The 22,711-nt window shown below is 46.1% G+C and overlaps 1 protein-coding gene across 2 annotated transcripts in view; it reads right to left on the bottom strand.

Annotated features, from left to right (window-relative positions):
* Window positions 1–22,711, bottom strand: part of TRIM37 (tripartite motif containing 37) — a 253,245-nt gene that overhangs the window by 145,796 nt on the left and 84,738 nt on the right. For both annotated transcript variants that reach the window (XM_075336298.1, XM_075336299.1), the window contains exons 10-11: window positions 16,240–16,290; window positions 2,076–2,157 (exon numbers count right to left, since the gene is read on the bottom strand). In XM_075336298.1, the coding sequence (XP_075192413.1) occupies window positions 2,076–2,157; window positions 16,240–16,290 (133 nt within the window). The remainder of the gene's footprint in view (window positions 1–2,075; window positions 2,158–16,239; window positions 16,291–22,711) is intronic.

Genomic DNA, 22,711 nt, shown 5'->3' with positions numbered 1-22,711 from the left:
GCAAACGGCTGCAGCCTGCAAACCAAAGCTGGCAGCTTCACCTTAGCTGGTAATCCAAAACAGAGGGCACCCCACGCTGTTATTTTAAATTAAATAAATAATTTAAATCAAAAAACACGGGGTCCCCCCCAATTTGGTTTACCAGCCAAGGTAAAGCAGACAGCTGTGGTCTGGTATTCTCAAACTAGGGAGGTCCACTGTTATTGGACACTCCCCAGCCTAAAAATAACAGGCCACAGCCGCCCCAGAAGTGGCGCATCCATTAGGTGGGGCGAAGCGCAAGGATTGGCACAACTCATCCTGTTGCCCTGGTGCAGTGGCAAACGGGGTAATATATGGGATTGATGCCAGATGTGTAATGTCACCTGGCATCAAGCCCTGAGGTTAGTGATGTCACGGGGTCTATCAGATACCCGACATCATCAACCTAGTCAGTAATAAAAATAAAAAAAAAATTGACAACAAAAAAAGATTTATTTGAAAAAACACTCCCCAAACCATTCCCTCTTTCACCAATTTATTGATAAGAATTAAATCCGGGTCCGGCGTAATCCAATAAGGGGGTCCCATGATGATCCATACCATAGTTACAGTCCCAGTCAATGAAGAACAGAATGTTCCCCATTAGCTGGGAGAGTAGTGCAGTGACCTGAGCTAACATGAGGTCAGCCCACGTCACTGCAGGGGATGACGAGCGCTGCTGTCAGGAGGTTAGATTAGATCATTACCTGGTGTGACGATCTCCTGCTCTCCTGACGTCAGCGCTGTCACTGCCTTCTATGCCCGCCACGTTCACAGCGAAGAATTGCGGGAGCCCATGACGTCACCGCTAGTGACAGTCTCGGGCCGCCCGCAAGATGTGATGTGAGAACGCGACGGGCATAGAAGGCAGTGACAGAGCTGACATCAGGAGAGCAGGAGATCGTCACAGCAGGTAATGATCTCATCCAACCTCCTGACAGCAGCGCTAGTCATCCCCGCGGCTTCCCGCACTGCAGCGTGAGAAGCTGCTGATACTGCAGTGCAAGCAGCCGCGGGGCTGGCAGGGAGCAGGACACAGACTACACGGGCACCCGAAAGAGGTCACACGGAAGTGCTTCCGTGCAGCTTCCGGGGATTTTGCGGGCCCACTGACTTGTAATGAGTCACAGTCCGTTATTACGAAACAGAATAGGACGTGTTCCATAATAACGGAACGGAGATATGGCATCCGATGTGTTTTTTTGTAGGATCGGATGCACACGGAAGTTCTTCCGTGTGCCATCCGATCCTACACAAAAGACATTGAAAAGATGGTCCTGTCTGTGGGTCCGCAATAAAACAGGAACTGACCGGGACAAATGGAATGGTCATGTGAATGAGCCCTAAATGAACATTTTTATTTTTGAAGCCTGAAATGTGGGAAAAGGTTGAAAAATTCAAGGGAGCCAAATACTTTCGCAAGGCACTGTGTGTATATGTGTATAATGGCCCCAAACACACCTTCAAGCTGTGTAAGGGCTATTTGACTAAGAAGGAGAGTGATGGGGTGCTACGCCAGATGACCTGGCCTCCACAGTCACCAGACCTGAACCCAATCGAGATGGTTTGGGGTGAGCTGGACCACAGAGTGAAGGCAAAAGGGCCAAAAAGTGCTAAGCATCTCTGGGAACGCCTTCAAGACTGTTGAAAGACCATTTACGGTGACTACCTCTTGAAGCTCATCAAGAGAATGCCAAGATTGTGCAAAGCAGTAATAAGAGCAAAAGGTGGCTACTTTGAAGAACCTAGAATATAAGACATATTTTCAGTTGTGTCACACTTTTTTGTTAAGGATTTCATTCAACATGTGTTAATTCATAGTTTTGTTGCCTTCAATGTGAATCTACAATTTTCAGTCATGAAAATAAAGAAAACTCTTTGAATGAGAACGTGTGTCCAAACTTTTGGTCTGTACTCTCTCTCTATATATATATATTTCAAAACATTGTCATGATGCTGCAAAGAATAGTGTCAGAGTGAGTGAAAAGTAATCAGTTATTTGGGGTTGGTGGGTCAACAAAAAAGAATTTTGTGATTTACAGGTGGTGGCTCACCGGATACACCTTCAGTCTCCAACAGAGGCCCGATACTTGCAATGGAGGACTGTACACAGGGTCAGCACGTTGGCGTAGAGTGCTGGAGAGAAAACAGAAAACGTATGTTAGAGTATGATATATAAAAGTCATAAAAAAAATCCTTCATTTGATGAAGAGCTTGTCCACAAAAGCTTTATTAAAGTACATTTCTGCCTCCTATTCAGATTCTTTAGAAACGAATGGTCAATTAACCTAATGCACATACTTTACAATCTCTACCAAGCAAGTTCAGATGGCAGTTTTTTGCAAAAGCTTTCTGTCTGAATTGGTTTTTCTAGTTGCTAGGGGAAACCAATTACTAATGTGAAGCCGCATTGAAAATCTTAGCCATGTCAAGTCATTGCTGCCCTTTGCAATCCTCCGGAAAAAAAAAAAACAAAAAAAACACAAAGAAAAAAAACACATTCTTATGCTATTTAGAAAATAAAATACTATGTATAAAAACTGATGACAGGATCTGAACCAAATTGTACTTCCAACTGGCCAGCAGTGACCTGAGAAAATTGTCAGTAATGGCATTTTCTTAAATAGGACCTTACAAGAATTTCGTCATGTAGAACAGGCACATGATTTGTAAAAGTGGCTACAGAGCAGAGAAAGTTTTTTTTCATTTTGCCTTTTTATTGCGGAGATATTAGCAGTGAAAGTTATTATATATATTTTTTTCGTTAAGTCCAAGTGGGCGTGCAGTTCTTTTCCCCTGTAGGACACTGACCAATCATAACCAGGCAACGACACTCAAGGGAATGAACGCGCCCTACAATAGCTCAGAACAGGTTCCTCCTGTGCGAGATGTAATCACCGCTCACTGCTGAGTGATACAAACTGCCATGAGCACAACAGACCTAAGTATGATGTGTGGAGAAATTAGTAGTACCACAGATGGGACTGCTACGAGAGGTGGAGAGCAGATAGCTGAGTTTGCCTCAAAATACAAACCTTCCTGTATCCAGTTCAATATGAAAAATTTGGTGAAAAGATCCGCTTTAAATATAAATCACAGTTCTTTTTCTTTAACTTGCACAATTTTTTTAAAACATTAGTTTTATTAAATGTGGTGCTTTTATCTTATCCAGACACCTGCCTTCTCTCTTCTAAGACCTCACATCAGGCTTAAAAGGGAACCGGTCATCGTTTTTTTTTGGCCTATAAGCTGCGGCAACCACTAGTGGGCTCTTATATACAGCATTCTAACATGCTGTATATAAGAGCCCAGGCCACTGTGTACAACATAAACACTTTATAATACTCACCTAAACCGGTCGCTGCGGTGGATGTGGCTCAGATGGGCGTCTTCGTCCTCCGGTGCCGGCGCCGCCCCTTTCGGCCATCTTCGTCCGCCTTCTGAAGCCTGGGTGCATGATGCGTTCTACGTCATACACACTCGCTGGTCCTGCTCATGTGCACTACAATACTTTGATCTGTCCAGCTCAGGGCAGATCAAAGTGTGCCTGCGCAGGCCCTCAATGCCGGTGAGTGTGGATGACGTCAGACGCGTCATGCACCACGGCTTCAGAAAAACAACAGAGGCGGCGACAAAGATGGCAAAGAGATGCGGCGCCGGAGGACGAAGACGCCCTTCTGAGCCGAGCCACATCCACCGCAGTGACCGATTTAGGTAAGCATTATAAAGTGTTTATGTTGTACACAGCGGCCTGGGCTCTTATATACAGCATGTTAGAATGCTGTATATAAGAGCCCACTGGTGGTAGCCACAGCTTTTAGGCTGAAAGACCGGTGACATAGGGTCAGTAGGTTGGGATGCCACAAAGAGTGTCTCAGAGAACAGGACACAGGAGGCTTTAGAGGTGATATGACCCTCCGAGGTCTAGTTATAGATCTATAAACTAAGTGCGAGTCATTGGCCAAAACTCTGCCACCACCCTGAGGCCCAGCGGATGCCACGTGTGACCTGGTTTGCTGTGAAATAAGCCTCATGTCCATAAAAGCAACCACTTTCAACAGTTAACCACTGTGAGGTTCTACACAATATACCTGGCATAGAGCTTTACGAAAAGCCCCAAGGGGAGCATTTTTTTTTTTTTTATTTTATTAAAAAAGGTAGCCACTTATCTCACAATTTGACACGTCCCATTAACCATATACCAGTCGTTTCAGAGTTTCTAACATTAGTTCCATGCCAATTAAAAGGGTTGTTACTGTTAGGTCTGAGGTCCTAAAGATTTTACAATACATGGAACAGTGTAAGAATCTTAAAAGGAGTGGTATATGGATAATGGAAATACAAATGAAAAATGTTGTGAATTTGTTATTTGTGAACATGGGCATTTCTTTTTTAAATTAGTGTTTCCGCATTATGTCTTCTGGTATGCCGTACACATGGACCCTATATACAGTACATTCTGCATATTATTGCAAAATTGAAGCATGAAGATTTCCGATGCAATAGTACCATAGTAGCATTTTGAAAAAAGTGAATGTAGAGAAATCTGCTTAAAGGGATTTCTTCTTGTGTACTGTAGGTTGCACACTTTCCATTCTGAGCAAACCAAGCATTGCAGTAATCTACTGAACAGTCAAAATCTTAGTCTTTCAATGTTATGCCCTTGAGGCTCATCCCTAAAGAGAACCTGTCAGCAGCATTTTACTAAGTACAGGCAGGGCCATATTGGCGTTGTCATATTGATTAAAATATCAGGTGAACAAATCAGTTTTGTGCATTGTCTGCGTTTGACGTTTTATTCTATCCATCTCTTTTGTGCATTGTGGTGGGCCTGTAGGGCGGGATAGGAAGGGTCTTCAGCTCTGTCCTGGCCCTTCCCCTGTCTCTGGGCGTCTTTCCTTCATCTTTATTTTAAACTTTGTGCTGGCACTGTCCTAGTCACAGGCAGCGCTTGTGCAGATTGTGCCCATGATGGGCTTTTGTAAATTGGCCATGGAGCAACCTACGCATACGCAACCGCTATGTTCCTGAAAACTGCCAAGAGTTCAATAAACGGAAGCGCCTAGGAAGGCGCCAGTGCAAAATTTAGATAAAAGAAAAAAAGAAAAAGCCACCCAAAGGCAGAGGAGTGGCCGGAACAGAGCTGAAGCGCCTACCACCAGGCCTGCCCCCCAAAGGCCCGGCCCAATGCACCTTGAAGAGAACAAAACTTCAAAAACACAGATTAAAGAAATATACAAAACGGATTTCCTCAACTCAGGCATCATTTTAATCAGTATCACAGCGCCAATATGGCCCGGTCTGTACTTTACTTAGTAAAATGCTGCTGACAGGGTGTCTTTAGCCAATTAAGGGATAAGAAATGTATTGTTTTTGCACTTTGTTTTTTCCCCTTATTCCAAGAGCAGTATTTTGTTTGTATTTTTCTGTTGGCATATGAGGCCTTATTTCTTGCAAGACAAGTTGCAGTTTTGGAGGAAAACATACTACACACACAATTTTGGTACATATACTTTGTTATTGAACTTTTAAGAGGAACATGAAGTGACCGAAATACGGCAAAACAGGCATTTCGCCCTCCCTCCCCACATTTTAGGTTTCATCTTATGGGATACATAATTTTATTAGTATGAGCCATTACACATGTGGCAAAACCAAATATATAATATTTTCTCTCTTTTACGCTAAATGTTTTTTGACTCTGTATTAGTGATGAGCAAGTACTACCATGCTCCTGTGCTCGATACCTGTAACAAGCAGTTAATGCTCGGATGGGTACGACTTGAGCACCGGACTGTAATGGAAGTCAATTGGGGACTCAAGCATTTTTTTGGGACCCCTTCCCTTTATACATTTTTTATACATCTGAAATGACTCCAAATAGAGGACTCAAGATTTGCTTGATAAGATCGTGAAAATGACAGTCACATGGCTTATGCGCAGGACCTTCACCAGGCCTTTAGCTGCCATGACAACCCAATGCAGTCATGGTGTTAAAGGGAACCTGTCAGGTGCAAATATGCACCCAGTACCACGAGCAGTTCTGGGTGCATATTGTTAATCCCTGCCTAACTGTCCCTGTCCCTAGCATAGATAAAAGAGGTTTAGAAATACTTTTTCTAATGATCTCTTTATGATATGCTAATGAGGCCAGAGACTAGTCACAAGGGCATTACTTCCCCTGACTAGTCCATCCTTTTAGCATGTTAGTATGCCCACAGGGGTATGCTACCATGCTATTTAATGCAGTACCACCAGCGGTGACATGCTTACAAGTCTCGGCAAGTCCAGTCATGCACAGTATGAAGGTGGGTGTACAAATCCCGGCTTCAGAGAGGTCTAGTGTACATGACTGGAAGTGCCGGGACTTCAGATCAGTGGTGCATCAACCAACGCTAGTGATGCTGTGTTGAACAGCATGTTAGCACTCCCCTGTGGGCCTGCTACCATGCTAAGAGGACGTAATGAGCACAGGAACTAACGCCCTTGCGACTGGTCCCTGCGCTCATTAGCATATCATAAAAGAGGTTTAGAAATACTTTTTTTAAAGATCTCTTTATCTATGCTAGTAGATACGACTGTTAGGCAGGGATTAGCAATATGCACCCAGAACTGCTCGTGATCCTGGGTGCATATTACACCAAAAAGGTGCCCTATAAGGAAAACCAGCACGTCTCTATAGTCCCAAGGCTGTCACACTCACTCAGAACATGCAGATAAGAAGAAACACAGGCTGCCTGTATATAAGAGGCAGTTATCCCTGTCATGTTGCAAGGCTCAGACGTTCTGCGAGACAGCTAATTTGCACATTCTGCCATTTAGCAATGCCAAATGCCATAATCAGCTGAGGTCTTTAAAAGGAGAACCATTACAACCTCCATGTTATTTTAAAGAAATTGACCTCAATCACTTGACTGACCATCAAAAAAATCATTCATAAGAGAATAAGTATATGTATTAGAGCAGGCAGATTACAGAACCAAATAACTGTGGGGAAAGAACCTATAAACCAGTAACACAATTCATCTGGGAATTTATTTAGTATGACATGAAAACAACATCCATTTTTCACAGGGATTTCTGTATAAAAGAGAAAATTGCAATCTGATTTTACAGACGGTGGTGGTGGATAGTCCTGCGTCTGGAAAAAAAGGTTGATTTTTGGCATGACAGATGATAGCATCCAACCAATATTATATATGAGAACCTGCACTTCAGCGTGCCATGTGTTCAGGATGTAATAATGATGATCGATATACTTTCGAGATAAAGCAATAGAGTTGGAAAAGGTTGTGTGCTGCAACAAAGCTCGGCAGTATTCTTTCTACATGCAAATGTAATCTTACCCTGGCATCTGGATTTCTAAAATATCAGAGTTGTGACGTCATTTTATGGTCACATCTCACACGAGAGCTGAATATCAAACCTGGTGTACATATCAGAAGGACAATTATACAGAGAGGGTGGATGTACCAGCGTGTTCTCATTTCTCTAAATTTAGATTTCAGATTGTGTGACTAATAAAAAACCTTATACAAATTCTTCACAGTTAAATTAACCCCTTCAACCCGAGCAATTTTACGTTTTATTTTCATTTTTGCTCCCCTTCTTTCGAGAGCCGTAACGTTTTTATTTTTCAGTCAATCTTCCCAAAGGAGGGAATTTTTTTCTCGCCAAGCTGTGTACCAATCAGATTAATTGATTTTATATATTGATAGATTGGGCATTTTCAAACGAGGTCATAAAAAAAAAAATAAAAAAATAAAAAATATAATACACACTTATTTGGTAACTGATTTATTTTCAATGGGGCAAATGGGTGATTTGAACTTTTGTTGCTTTTTTTTTTTCCTTTTTTCAAAACCTGTTTTTTTTACATTTTTTATTTTACTAGCCCCCCTAGGGGACTTTATGGATCAGTAGTCTGATTGCTTGTTCATTTTTGTTGATCAGAGCTGCATCGCTCTGATCAGCAGAAATGCAGCGTTCCTGTGAGGAAATACGTCCTTGTAACGTCAGGTGTCATCACATGACCCCGACCTACTATGGCAACTATCGGCTCACGGGGCCTCCGATGGCGGCGGAAAACAGCATGATCTCCCATTTAAATCGCGCTGTCACAGCGCAATCTAAGTGGCAAGCAGATCCACTCACGCCTGATAGCACCACATCAAATCAGCAGCCAGCGGTGATTACCACGACATGACAAATGAAATGACGTACCAGTCATCTCCATTGTGGCTCCCATCTAAAATCCAGTATGTCTTTGGAGTGGGGGAGGAACCCGACTCCTTGCACATCTTGTCGCTAGTGGAATAGGAACCCTGAGCCAACGTGCTACCGCTAAAGGCCCAATCACACACAGCGATATCGCTAGCGAGCGTACACACCCCCCCATCAATTGTGCGTCACGGGTAAATCGCTGCCCATGGCGCTCAATATCCTTAGGAGCTGTCACACGGACTTACCTGCCTAGCGACGTCGCTGTTGCCGGCGAACCGTCTCCTTTCTAAGGGGGCGGTTCGTACGGCGTCACTAAGCGGCCACCCAATAGAAGCGGATGAGTGGAGATGAGCAGGCGTAACATGCCGCCCACCTCCTTCCTTCCTCCGTGCCGGCGGCCTCAGGTAAGCTGTAGTTCGTCGTTTCCGAGGTGTCACACGTAGCGAATTCTTTTTCTTATAGTTCCGACATGGGAGACCCAGACCATGGGTGTATAGCTTCTGCCTCCGGAGGACACACAAAGTACTACACTCAAACGTGTAGCTCCTCCCTCCGGGCTATATACACCCCCTGGATGACAATCTAACCAGTTCAGTGCAAAAGCTGAAGGAGGACATCCACCCATAAGTAGAGATAGAGTAAAACTCGGAAAAACCGGAACCTCTGTCTACAACAACAGCCGGTGAAACACACGGAACAAGAACTGCCAACAGGCAACAGGGAGGGTGCTGGGTCTCCCATGTCGGAACTATAAGAAAAAGAATTTACGGTAAGTAAACAAAATTCTCTTTTTCTTCATCGTTCCTTATGGGAGACCCGGACCATGGGACGTCTCAAAGCAGTCCATGGGTGGGAAATAAACCAAACTGAGAAGTAGGCAAAACCTAACTTCACAAATGGGCGACAGCCGCCTGAAGGATGCGTCTGCCCAAGCTCGCATCTGCCGAAGCATGAGCATGCACTTGGTAGTGCTTCGAAAAGGTGTGCAGACTAGACCAAGTGGCAGCCTGACAAACCTGCTGAGCCGTAGCCTGGTGCCTGAAAGCCCAGGAGGCACCGACAGCTCTGGTCGAGTGCGCCTTAATCCCTGGCGGTGGGGGCACCTGAGAACACTGGTAGGCATCGGAGATGGCCGACCTAATCCAACGAGCTAGGGTCGGTTTAGAAGCCGAGAGACCCTTGCGCTGACCCGTGGTTAGCACAAAAAGTGAGGTGCACCGCCTAAAAGCGGCGGTGCGTGACACATAGATTCGGAGCGCCCGCACCAAATCCAAGGTATGCAACGCCTTCTCAAAGCGATGCACAGGGGCCGGACAAAGGGAAGGCAACGAAATGTCCTGGTTAAGGTGGAAAGAAGACACCACCTTAGGGAGAAAATCCGGAGTCGGACGGAGAACCACCTTGTCTTGGTGAAACACCAAAAAAGGTGACTCCGAAGAGAGCGCAGCCAAATCAGAGACTCTCCTGAGAGAAGTTATGGCTACTAGAAAAACCACTTTCTGTGAAAGTCGAAACAAGGGAACCTCCCTAAGAGGCTCAAAGGGGGGTTTCTGTAAGGCCGTGAGGACCAGATTAAGGTCCCAGGGATCCAAAGGCCGCCGGTAAGGTGGAATGATGTGAGATGCGCCCTGCATGAAGGTGCGCACCTGAGCCAGTCGGGCGATACGCCGCTGGAATAATACCGACAGAGCCGACACCTGTCCCTTGAGGGAATTGAGGGACAGTCCTAGCTGCAGACCGGACTGTAGAAAGGACAGGATGGTCGGCAAGGAGAACGGCCAAGGAGCATGGCCGGAAGAGCGACACCAGGACAGGAAAATCTTCCAAGTCCTGTGGTAAATCTTGGCCGAGGAAGACTTCCGAGCCTGAGTCATAGTGGAGATGACCTCAGAAGGAATGCCTGAAGCCGTCAGGATCCAGGACTCAAGAGCCACGCCGTCAATCTGAGAGCCGCAGAATTCTGGCGGAAAAACGGACCTTGAGAGAGAAGGTCTGGGCGGTCCGGGAGATGCCACGGCATTTCTACAGACAGACGGAGCAGGTCTGGGTACCAAGCTCGCCTGGGCCAGTCTGGAGCAATGATTATGACCCGACGGCCCTCCATTCTGATCTTGCGCAGAACCCTGGGCAAGAGCGCTAGAGGTGGAAATACATAGGCAAGACGGAACTGGGACCAATCTTGAACCAGCGCGTCCGCTGCGAAGGCCTGAGGATCGTGGGAGCGAGCCACGTAAACCGGAACTTTGTTGTTGTGCCGGGATGCCATTAGATCCACTTCCGGAGTGCCCCACTTGCGGCAGATTGACCTGAACACTGCCGGATGCAGGGCCCACTCGCCGCTGTCCACGGTTTGACGGCTGAGATAATCGGCCTCCCAGTTTTCTACGCCTGGGATGTGGACTGCGGATATGGTGGACTTGGAGTCCTCCGTCCACTGAAGGATTCGTTGAACCTCCAACATCGCCAGGCGGCTGCGAGTTCCGCCCTTGTGATTGATGTAGGCAACCGCTGTCGCGTTGTCCGACTGGACTCGAATGTGCTTGCCCGCCAACAGGTGGTGAAAAGCTACTAGAGCTAGAAGAACAGCCCTGATTTCCAGCACATTGATCGAGAGGGCTGATTCGGACGGAGTCCAAGTGCCCTGTGCTCGATGGTGGAGAAATACTGCTCCCCAGCCGGAGAGGCTGGCATCCGTGGTGAGGATCACCCAGGACGGAGTCAGGAAGGAGCGTCCCTGTGACAGAGAGAGGGGCTGAAGCCACCACTGAAGAGAGCTCCTGGTCTGCGGCGACAGAGCCACTAGCTTGTGCAAGGAAGAGGTCCGCTTGTCCCAACAGCGGAGAATGTCCAGCTGCAGGGGACGCAGATGGAACTGGGCAAAGGGAACCGCTTCCATTGACGCCACCATCTGACCCAGCACCTGCATGAGGTGCCTGATGGAATGACGGCGGGGCTTCAACAGAGAGCGCACCGCCAGATGAAGGGACTGCTGTTTGACTAAGGGCAGCTTCACAAGTGGCGGCAGAGTCTCGAATTGCATCCCTAGGTACGTAAGTTCCTGGGTCGGGGTCAAAGTGGACTTGGGCAGATTGACAAGCCACCCGAATTGGACAAGCGTGGCGAGAGTGAGCGAGACGCTCCGCTGGCAGTCTGCACTGGATGAGGCCTTGACTAGAAGGTCGTCCAGGTAGGGGATTACTGCCAACCCCTGGAGATGCAGGACCGCAACCACTGCTGCCATGACCTTGGTGAAAACACGACGGGCCGTGGCTAACCCGAAGGGGAGAGCCACGAATTGGAAATGTTCCTCTCCAACTGCAAAGCGTAGCCAACGTTGGTGGGAAACCGCAATAGGCACATGCAGATAGGCATCCCTGATGTCGATGGATGGTAGAAAATCTCCTTGGGTCATTGAGGCAATGACCGATCTCAGAGATTCCATGCGAAAGCGCCGCACCTGAACATGCTTGTTGAGAAGCTTGAGATCCAGGATGGGCCGGAAGGAACCGTCCTTCTTGGGGACTAGGAAGAGGTTTGAGTAAAAACCTCTGAACCGTTCCCGGGCGGGAACCGGAACAATTACACCGTTGGCCTGCAAGGATGCCACGGCCTGTGAGAAGGCGGCGGCTTTGGAGCAGGGGGGAATGGACAGAAAAAATCTGTTTGGCGGGCTGGAAGAAAATTCTATCCTGTAGCCGTGGGAGATGATATCCCGCACCCACTGATCGGAGACGTGCTGAAACCACACGTCGCCAAAGTGGGAGAGCCTGCCACCGACCAAGGACGTTGCTGGCGCAGCCAGATAGTCAAGAGGAGGCTGCCTTAGTGGCAGCTGCTCCTCCGTTCTTCTGAGGACGCGGCTTCGCGCGCCAGTTGGGTTTATGATCCTTGGCTGAGTTAGTGGACGAGGCTGAGGGCTTAGAGGATGACCAGTTAGAGGAACGAAAGGAACGAAATCTCGACTGGTTCCTGCCCTGGACAGGTTTCCTGGTTTTAGTTTGTGGCAAGGAAGTACTCTTCCCGCCAGTAGCTTCCTTAATAATTTCATCCAGTTGTTCACCGAACAGCCGGGACCCAGCAAAGGGGAGCCCAGCAAGGTACTTCTTAGAAGAAGCGTCTGCTTTCCACTCTCGAAGCCACAAAATCCTGCGGATCACGAGAGAATTAGCGGAAGCCACCGCCGTGCGGTGAGAAGCCTCCAGAATGGCAGACATGGCGTAGGAGGAAAAAGCCGAAGCCTGGGAAGTTAAGGCAACCATCTCAGGAATAGAGTCCCTGGCGAGGGAATGTATCTCCGCCAGAGAGGCAGAGACTGCCTTAAGAGCCCACACTGCTGCAAAAGACAGGGAGAACGAGGCTCCTGCCGCCTCATATACAGATTTGGCCAGAAGGTCAACCTGGCGGTCAGTGGGATCCTTAAGAGAGGTGCCATCGGCCACAGATACGACTGTCCGGGCTGAGATTCTAGACACCGGAGGGTCTACCTTTGGGGACTGAGCCCACTCCTTAACCACCTCTGGTGGAAAGGGAAAACTGTCATCAGAACTACGCTTTGGGAAGCGTTTGTCAGGACAGGCCCTGGGCTTGGTAACAGTGGCCTGAAAACTGGAGTGGTTAAAAAACGTACTCCTAGCTCTCTTAGGAGAGGTAAACTGGTGTATTTCTACCAGAGAGGCTTGTTCCTCTGACACTGGGGGATTGAGGTTCAGTACGGAGTTAATGGATGCAATCAAGTCACTAACATCCGCATCACCCTCAGATAAGTCAATGGGGTACATAGAGGTAGCGTCTGAGCCCACAGTAAAAGTATCCTCCTCGCCCTGCAATTCAGCTTGTGAATCAGAGCCGTGGGACAAGGAAGGAGAAGGGTCCCTGCGTCTCCGTTTAGGAGGACAGGGTCCTAAAACATGCTCTGAGAGCTCTGCAGAGCTCGGAGCAGCAGAGGCGCCCTGAGAAGGGGGCTGATGCATGGTCAGCAGAGTCCGGGACAGCTGTCACATGGAGTCGGCAAAAGACTGGGAAATAGTTCTGGAAAAAGATGTTACCCAAGCCGGGGGTTCAGCCACCGGGGCCGGAGCAGCCAGAGGGACCCCTGAAGAGGCTCCAGGCTGAGGCACCACCATGTTAGAGCAGGCATCACAATGTGGATATGTGCTCGGTTCTGCAGAATGAGCTTACATGCAGTGCATATAGCGTACAGCTTAGCAGACTCGCTCCTAGTGACAGACATGCTGCTGAGGTGGAGACTCTGCAGTAAGAATACACTCCTGTAGAATGACCCCCTAAGAGTGTATAATAAAGCCCACAACCAGAGGTTGTGGCTTACCAGACAGTGTGTGCCCTCCGGATTCCACAGCTCGGACCCCCAGTGAAGCTTCTGCTTTCCAGGATGCAGAGCTGCAGCAGCCAGCGCCGATCAGTGTGAGAACGCTGATAAAATGGCGCTGGAGTAAGGAGGGGGGGCGGGGATTAGCCCAAGAGCGGGAAACCGGAGGGCCAAGGAGAGATACAGGGGAGGGAAACATCTCCTCAGAGAGGAGTGTCCTCCCCTCTGCTGAACGGCCGGTGGGCGGCGCCACACTGTTCCCCTGCATGAATGACATGCAGGGGAAGCTGAAACCGAAACTAGGCCACAACTGAAGCCGGGGCCTAGATTTTTACATGCGGCCGACGAGCAGGGACCCTCGGCGCGGTTCTCAGGAAAAACCCAGAGAACCGGCCGGAAATCACAGCAAAGTGACAAAACACACTCTCCCCACAATAAATGTACCCGGGACCCCTGAAAAACGTCTCAATACTTAGCTTTTGAGACGCAGGGCCATGTCCCTGGGGGAGGGTTAAGCGCTCCGTCCGGCAGGAACCTGACAGGGCTGCGGATGGAGACCGGTCTTCTGCAAAGCAGAGAGGACCATGATGGCTCCCACTTCAAGCCAGAGCCTCAGAGGATGGTGAAGGAGCGCGGCATGTGAAGGCTCCAGCCTTGTAAAGTCAACCTTAACAGCACCGCCGACACAGTGGGGTGAGAAGGGACATGCCGGGAGTCCAGACTGGACCCGCTTTTCTTCCATATCTTTGAAATCAAAAATCTTAAAAATTAAAAATCAGAGAATGCATGTGTGTGTGTGACCTCCTGAAACACAAAGCATTGAACTGGTTAGATTGTCATCCAGGGGGTGTATATAGCCCGGAGGGAGGAGCTACACTTTTAGTGTAGTACTTTGTGTGTCCTCCGGAGGCAGAAGCTATACACCCATGGTCTGGGTCTCCCATAAGGAACGATGAAGAAAGAACGACGTGTCAACGATGGACGATATGTTAAGTATTTTCCATCGTTAACGGCCGCTCATTGGTGTCACACGCAATGACGTTGCTTACGATGACGGATGTGCATCACGGAATCATTGACCCCAGCGATATATCGTTAGATACGTTGCTGTGTGTGACGGGGCCTTAATAGCTTTAGACCACAGTGAGATATGAATTTGCGACCTATGTTTTCATAGACTGGTGCTTAAACCTTACCTATGGATTGAGTCAGTCATTCATATATTCATCACATATGTTCTACACATTACACACAAAACACAGAAACGAAAAAATAAAAACCCGTCCTTGACACTACCGCTGTCATCATCAGCAAAAAACCATCAAAGCGATGTTTCTTTGTAATAACAATATGTTATTTCTTAGAAAAGGGTATAAAAAAGAAGCAAAAAATACATACAACATATATACCGTATTTTTCGGACTATAAGACGGTGCGTCTTATAGTCCGAAAAATACAGTATATATGTTGTATGTATTTTTTGCTTCGTTTTTATACCCTTTTCTAAGAAATAACATATTGTTATTACAAAGAAACATCGCTTTGATGGTTTTTTGCTGATGATGACAGCGGTAGTGTCAAGGACTGGTTTTTATTTTTTCGTTTCTGTGTTTTGTGTATTATAATGTGTTATTATTTTGTGTATTATAATCATATTATGCACCCTGGTTTTAGAGGAGGGAAATAGGAAAATAAAATTTTTAGCAAAAAATGTGGTCTTGACACACTGTTATGGAGCGAGGATCTGCTGCTGACCCTTATAGGGGTAATGTCCCCAAATTCTCTACTAAGGTACCCAATCCTGGTAATGATCCTCCTTCCTTGTAGATGATCCCCATCCTTGTATATATGTCCCCCATCCTGCTAAATACCCCCATCCTTTTATATTTCCCCCATCCCGATAAATACCCACGCATCCTGTGGCACACAAAAAAAAAACAAACAAACATTTATTCTCACCTTTCCTCACCCCAGTAGGATCGCTCGTCTTCCTGTGTATCAGCAGCAGCGCAACTGACCTGTGTGGAGCCAGTCAACGTTCCCTGCAGCATCGCGATGTCTTCCTGTATGCCTGCCTGCTGATGTGTGTGGAGAGTGGTGTGCACAGCGATGACGTCAGACTGTCAGACAGGAGAACATTGCGATGCTACAGGGAACGGTGAGTATACCATACTTATTCAATGTCCCCCCGCGCTGGTGATTATGCGCGGGGGGTAGTGAATATAGCTGCACATGATCACTCCAGGCTGTAGTTGCCAGGGGTGATCACGTGGGCCGGCTGTTAATTATGCGCACATCCCCCATCCATCATCCCGCCCACCTGTCAGGGCCGGCTTCAGCGCTGAGAGATGATGGGCGGGAGGATGCATACATATGAAATGAGCGGGCCCACGTGGTCATGGCAGGCTGCTACAGCCTGCTCCTGCCGCCGATGACCTGCTCCATCACCAACGCACACCCCTTCCCCGCAGCCATTCCCTACATTTAGACTATAAGACGCACCCCTCCACTTTCCCCCAACATTTGGGGGGAAAAAAAGTGAGACTTATAGTCCGAAAAATACGGTAATTATTTCTAAAAATAGAGACACACATGCATAAAGACACACATTATACAGTGAATGTATGCACACAAGCGCACACTCCATCAACCAATAAAGAAAAGAATACCTGAAGTTTTCCAGAACAAATGTAGTGGAATCATAGGAAGGGACAAGTTCACTGCAGGGAAAAAAATAAAAACAAGTGAGCAAGTTGCCATATATTACACCTATACTCCATGTACGCTTTAAATGTGTTCAACTGAACTTCGAAAGTTGGCGTTAAAACATTAGCATAGCAGAATACTAATAATTCATAACTGTATAGATCAAAAACAGAGGTGTAAAGGCTCACAAACCCCAACAGAATATTTCGTAATTGACTCCAACCTACCATGCGCCATTTACAATCATAGGGTCTTTTTCTGTGTGATAGTGTGAGAGGAGTCTCAAGACTCTCCCATAGATTACGTCCTGGGTGGGACTGCTGTGTCTACTTTCCATACAGCTACGCCTCAGCACGAGGCTTCGATCAATAATGAAAAGATTATTAATATATAGGTAAACAAGACCTGCGTATTACAGCCAGAAATTTTTTTTTTTTTTAAAAAAAAACAACTTAACAGCCAACTTCAGATATACGAAATCTCCTATTTTGCGAATGTTCATTTGGAACAACAGCCCTGTCCACATATCTCACTGACTCTGTTACACTTGGGCAATGACGAGCTTACAGGCGATGTTCCGGGTCATCCAATATTGTGGCTTACTATTCAAGATTGGAGGGGAGGAAAATTTGTAAGATGAATAGTGTGCTGTCACAGTTTGACATTTTTGGGAAATCCTACATTTTTAGACGGTAACCCATTCTATAAAACTCTTGCACAACAGGGATGTACATCTAGTCATGATGGATCAAAATGTATCCATACTTTCCTTTGAGAGGGTGACACAGCGTTTTCCGTTATTCTTACATAAACCCTTTCTTTATTCAGGCGCACAGTTTAATCCAAAAATGTGTGATCAGTAGAAGAGTGGCTGACCCGGTGAATAATTTAGATGTTTTTCTTAGGAGAGCGAGATCGCAGGTCGCCTCGACGAGTGATTTATACTCTTTACTGTGTCGACCCTGGTCTTGGGAAGGGAAGAACACAGGACCCACTAAATGGACAAAGGATATCTTGGGATTTGAGGCTAAAGATTTCCTGGAAGCAACAGTGATACAAAGGAAATTTAGTCCCTTTAGCAGCTATACAGACATGGCTCTTCTGATCCTCCATAGGGCATACATTACTCCTTATATTCAATCTAAAATGACGCCTACAACATTTTATGCATGTTCAAAATGTGGTGTTCGGAATACTGATCTCTTCCACCATTTGTGGAGCTGTATAAAGATACAGGGTTTATGGCACAGTATTCATGCGGAGTTACAGGACAGCTATAAAGTCACCTTCCCACTTACACCACAATGGGCTATTTTCAACATATCGCAGGAACCTCAGCAGTCGTTACCAAAACGAATTAAAGCAATTCTAGTGATATGGACCTCGACCACTGGAAAAAGTATATTACATTATTGGCTGAACCCAAACGTACCACCGCAGTCACTTCTACAAACGAAGGTAATGTTTTTATTAAAAATGGACTGGTTAGAAACATTGATGAACAAAGAAAAACTGACTGGGAAATTTTTGAGTACATGGTCTCGATTTATTCCAACCTTATCTATTGCAATTAGAGATAGACTGAGATCCCAATTTGAAAACACACAACGGTATATTCTAGAACTTACCAGTGGACACACATCAATTCCCTGACTCATTCTGTTATAAGACGAGAACGAGCTGTACTTTTAAATGAAAACCATGAGTTTTACCATATAGTGTACTGGAAAACGGCAAAAAAAATTCCAAATGCGGAAAAATTGCAAACAAAGTGCGATTGCATGATTGTTTTTGAGATATTTTATTCACCGTGTTCCCTATATGGTAAAACTGATGTGTCGGTGCAAATTCATAGACACCAAACATGCATAGGTTTACTTTTATCTAAGGGGTAAAAAAAAATAAGAAGTTTGTCTGAAAAAAGTGGCGTACGTTTTGCGCCATTTTCCGCGACCCATAGCGTTCTCATTTTTTGGGATATATGGCTCATTGACTGCTTATTTTTTGCGCCTCGAGCTGACGTTTTTAACGGTACTATTTTTGCATAAATGCTACATTTTGATTGGCCGTTACTGCATTTAGCGCAAAATTTGAAGCAACCAAAAAAACGTAGTTTTGGCGTTTGGAATTTTTTGACGCTACGCAGTTTACCGATCAAGTAATTCATATCTTTATAGATCAGGCATTTCTGAACGCGGAGATACCAAATGTGTGTATATTTTTTTATTTTTTTAACCTTTTAGTTTTCAATGGGGCGAAAAAGGGGTGATTTGAGCTTTTAGTTTTTTATTTTTATTTTTTTTATTGTACTAGGTCCCCTAGGGGACTATAACGATCAGCAGTCTGATCGGTCATTCATTTTATTGCGATCAGAGGACCTGAGTCGTGTGAGCACAGGAGTCATCACATGACCCTGTGCTACCATGACAACCAACGGATCCACGTGATCACGTGACGTGACTTCTGTTTTCGGCCGGTGAGTAAAGTTATAGTGCGGTCGCTATTATAATGGCGTTGTCAAGATGTGATATTTAAGGGGTTAAAAAAGGTACGGGCGGATAGCAATTCCGCTTGTGCCTAGCAGGCACACATGTCAGCTGTATAAATCAGCTGAGATGTGTGCTGATCGCCGCAGGCTGCTTGCAGCAGCCCGCGGGGATTAACACTAGGACGTAATATTACTGCCTTCAGTCGTTAAGGGGTTAAAGAAGCCAGGACTAACCTGGAGGGAGTCTCTTCCCACAGGCTTCAGATAATTTGGCGGCATGACTGACAGTTTATACAATGCTCATCGTTGTGAGACTGGAAGCAGGATGGCCTTGCTTTCAGTTGTTTGTATAGAAGATATCTATTACACCTAGAGGATCAAAAGGCAGGATCTATCCTGTTTACCTGAAAATAAGACCTACCCCAAAAATAAGGCCAAGTAGGATTTTTGTGGCTATTTGGAATATGTTTAATATGTAAGCCTTACTTCAAAAATAAGCCCTAGTTGCGGTTCCATAAAGAAGTGTACAAGCAGCTAAAAAAGTTAAAGAATAAAACAGCACTCATCAGAGAAAGCAGACATCCCCAAAAAGGTAAGCAGATTCAGTGAAGACCGCATTTTGTTAACTGCATGCTTAACCTAAGCATAAGGTGAGACAGCGCAGAGGTTTTCACATAAGCATGCCTTGATGGAATTTGAGTGCATAACCCACATTTAATTCACATGGCATACTTTTAGTAATGACCCTGATAAACAATATGCATGCAGTCAGAAATCACAGTGCTTAAGGGGAAAAAAAAAAAAAACCCAAAAGGAAAACTGTAAAATTCTGTGTGTTGGAAATTAGACTAGATATAAATGTGCAATTTTGCAGATTTGTCCATGACCTACTAGTCAAATCATTAAAAAACAGATTCTTTGGAACTCTCCGTAAAATCTGTATCTCGTAGTCTTCATTGGCGGCACACAGTACCATGGGATAGTCTGCTGCCACCTGGAGGCCGACACAGACGGTACATAGAACTAAAAGTTAGCTCCTCCCCAGCATGTTATAGCTTACTCGTCAGAACCAGCCTCCTTAGTAAAATGGGTGGGAGCGGTGTCTCCCCAATGCAGACTACAAGAAACAGATTTTCTCAGTTGCTTCATTGGGGAGGACACAGAGCCCTGGAACATTCAAAAGCTGTGCCTGGGGTGGGAAAGGACACACAAAAGTAACAATTCTGTTAAGATCACAGAACTTACTAGTATAAGTCAAACTGAAGGTTTATTAAACACTATCTGTAAAATCTTCCTGCCCAAGTTTGCATCAGCCGAAGCGAAGGTATGGACCCTTTAGAATTTTGAAAAAGTATGTACAGATGCCCAGATATCAGCCTTATGGAGCTGCAGGACCGAAACCTGATGACGAACCGCCCAGGAGGCTCCAACCGCCCCAGTAGAGTGTGCCCTGACATTGAAAGGAGGAACCCTGTCCATCAAATTGTAGGCCTGAATAATTGTAGATGTAAATCAAGCGAGAGATAACTGCCTTGGAAGCAGCCTGACCCCCTACAAGATCCATTTTGTAGATCACATAAGGAACTGGACTGCCTAAAAGGTGGCTGTGACTGACATAATACAGTATGGCCCTAACCACATCCAGACTATGTAATCTCTTTTCCATTGGATGAACTGGAGACAAGGCAACACAATGTCCTCAAACTGGAAGGCAGAGATTACCTTAGGAAGTAAAGTTGGAACAGTCCTTAACACCACCTTGTGTTGAAGAATGAGAAAGTGCGTGTCAAGAAAGTGCTGCCAATTCAGACACCCTTCTAATGGAAGTAATGGCTACAAGAAACGCCAACTTGTATGATAATAAAAAAGAGCTGGGAAATCGACTTCGATTCGCACCAGCAAAAGAAAATCTTCCAAGTGCAATGGTAAATTTGCAATGAAGAGGGCTCCCTAGCCCTGATCATGGTCTGGATCATCGGCTCTGAAAGACTTACCCTTCTCAGAACCGAGGCTTCAACAGCCATGCTGATAAAGAAAGCGGCTGTAAGTTCTGCTGATAAAATGGACCCTGAAACAGGTCCAGGCGGGTTCAGAAGGGACCACGGGGAAATCACCTAATAAGCTAATGTCTGAATACAAGATCCTCCGGGGCCAGTCTGGTGCCACAAGGATCACGGCAAGCCCTTCTACCCTGATCTTCTTGAAAAGCATGGGACAAAGAGGAATAGGAGGGAAGAGACTGGGTCCAAGGAATTGCCAGAGCGTAGATCCCGAGCTCTCGAGACAAAACAAGGGCACTCTGTGGTTTAATTAGGATGCTATCAGATTGCCATCTGGAGTAACCCAGAGAAGGCAAATCAGCCTGAACACTACTGGGTGAAGGGTCCATTTCCTCAGGTCTATCCCTCTAGTGACTGAGAAAAGTTAATCTCCCAATTGTCTACCCTGGGATGTAAACCACCAAGATCAGAGGAACTCTTGTCTTCTGCCCACCTTAAAATTGTGGATACCTCCAACATGGCGGAAAGGTTTCTTGTTTTTCCCCTGATGGCTGATACATGCTACCTCTGTGGAGTTGTCTGAGTGAATTCTAGCTAGCAGCCCTGCAAATAGGTTTTGGCAATGAAGGATAGCCCAATGGATTGTTCTGCGCTCCAGAAAGTTGATCTGGAGAAGTTTCTCCTGATGATCCAGAGTTCCTTGCGCCGAAAACCGCCAAAACACTGTCCCCCATCCAAAGAAGCTGGCATCCGTGGACAAGCTCTGCCACTGGATGGGGCAGAAAAAGCATCTCTGGAGCAAAGGAGAGGTTGGGGGGGGGGGGCAACAACCGCGAGAGGTACCAATGCCATAGTAGAGGAAGGCGAATAGGCTGATCCAAGGACTGTAAGGACCTGTCCCAAAGTGCTAGAAGCATGCTCTGTAACTGCCTTGAATGAAATCGCTTGGAATACCTCTACCATCCGAATCAACACTCATCCAAAACCAGATAGGATACTTCCCTGAACATCTCAGAACCCGAATGGAGGCCTGCAGACTTCCTTTTCTTCTGGAACAAAAAACGGATACCCGAGCGGTGTCAAAGATCAACCCCCAAAATCTGAGGTGCTGAAAGGGAACTGGAGTGGATTTTGTCCGGCTAACTATCCATCCAAATTTGTCCAGCTTTCAAAGTTTGAGCCGGACTGGGAGCCTTGACCAGAATGTTGTCTAAATATGGTATTATCACTATAACCCTGGAGAAAAGAAGTCCCATAATTCGTGCCAAGACCTTTGTAAACACTCTGGGCGTTGAGGTCAGCCTGAAAAGGTAGAGCCGTGAATAGCGAATGATCCTCGTCGACTGCAAGCAGATAATGCTGATGTGCGAGGAATAATGGTACACGCAAGTAAGCGCCCTAAATGTCTATTGATGAACAAAACTAGCCGAGCTCCATGGACACGATGACTGAATGAAGGGACTCTGTTCTAAACTGCTTTATGTGAAGCTACTTGTTTAAAGTCCTCAAATACAAAATGGGTCGCATGGAGCCTCTGTTCCTGGGGATAAGAAAAAGTTTTGAATAAAAGCCTTGACCCTTTCTGAAGGGGGAACCACTACAACTACCACTGCAAAAAGCAGGGAGGTGATAGACTGATAAAAACATGATCTTAAAACTGGAAGAAGTTGGGAGATGGGACCTAAAAAAAAAAACAAACAAACAAAAAAAAAAAAAACACGACTTGTGGGATGGACGAGAACTATTCTGTAATCTGAGGAAATTACCTCCCTGACCCAAAGATCGCTCCCAACCATACTCCCTAAAAATGGAGTGCGACGGGGTCCTTCTCCTATATCAAACAATCAACAGAGCAAGAGATGGCTGTACAATCCAAAGAGCACTTATTCCAAGCAATTCAAATGGTCCATAAAATAATCCACCATATAGAGGGTAAAATTAGAAAAA

The sequence above is a fragment of the Anomaloglossus baeobatrachus genome, chromosome 2, assembly GCF_048569485.1.
Source record: "Anomaloglossus baeobatrachus isolate aAnoBae1 chromosome 2, aAnoBae1.hap1, whole genome shotgun sequence".
NCBI lineage: Eukaryota > Metazoa > Chordata > Amphibia > Anura > Aromobatidae > Anomaloglossus > Anomaloglossus baeobatrachus.
Note: the sequence above shows the minus strand (reverse complement) of the source record. Positions and strands in the feature narration are given on the sequence as shown.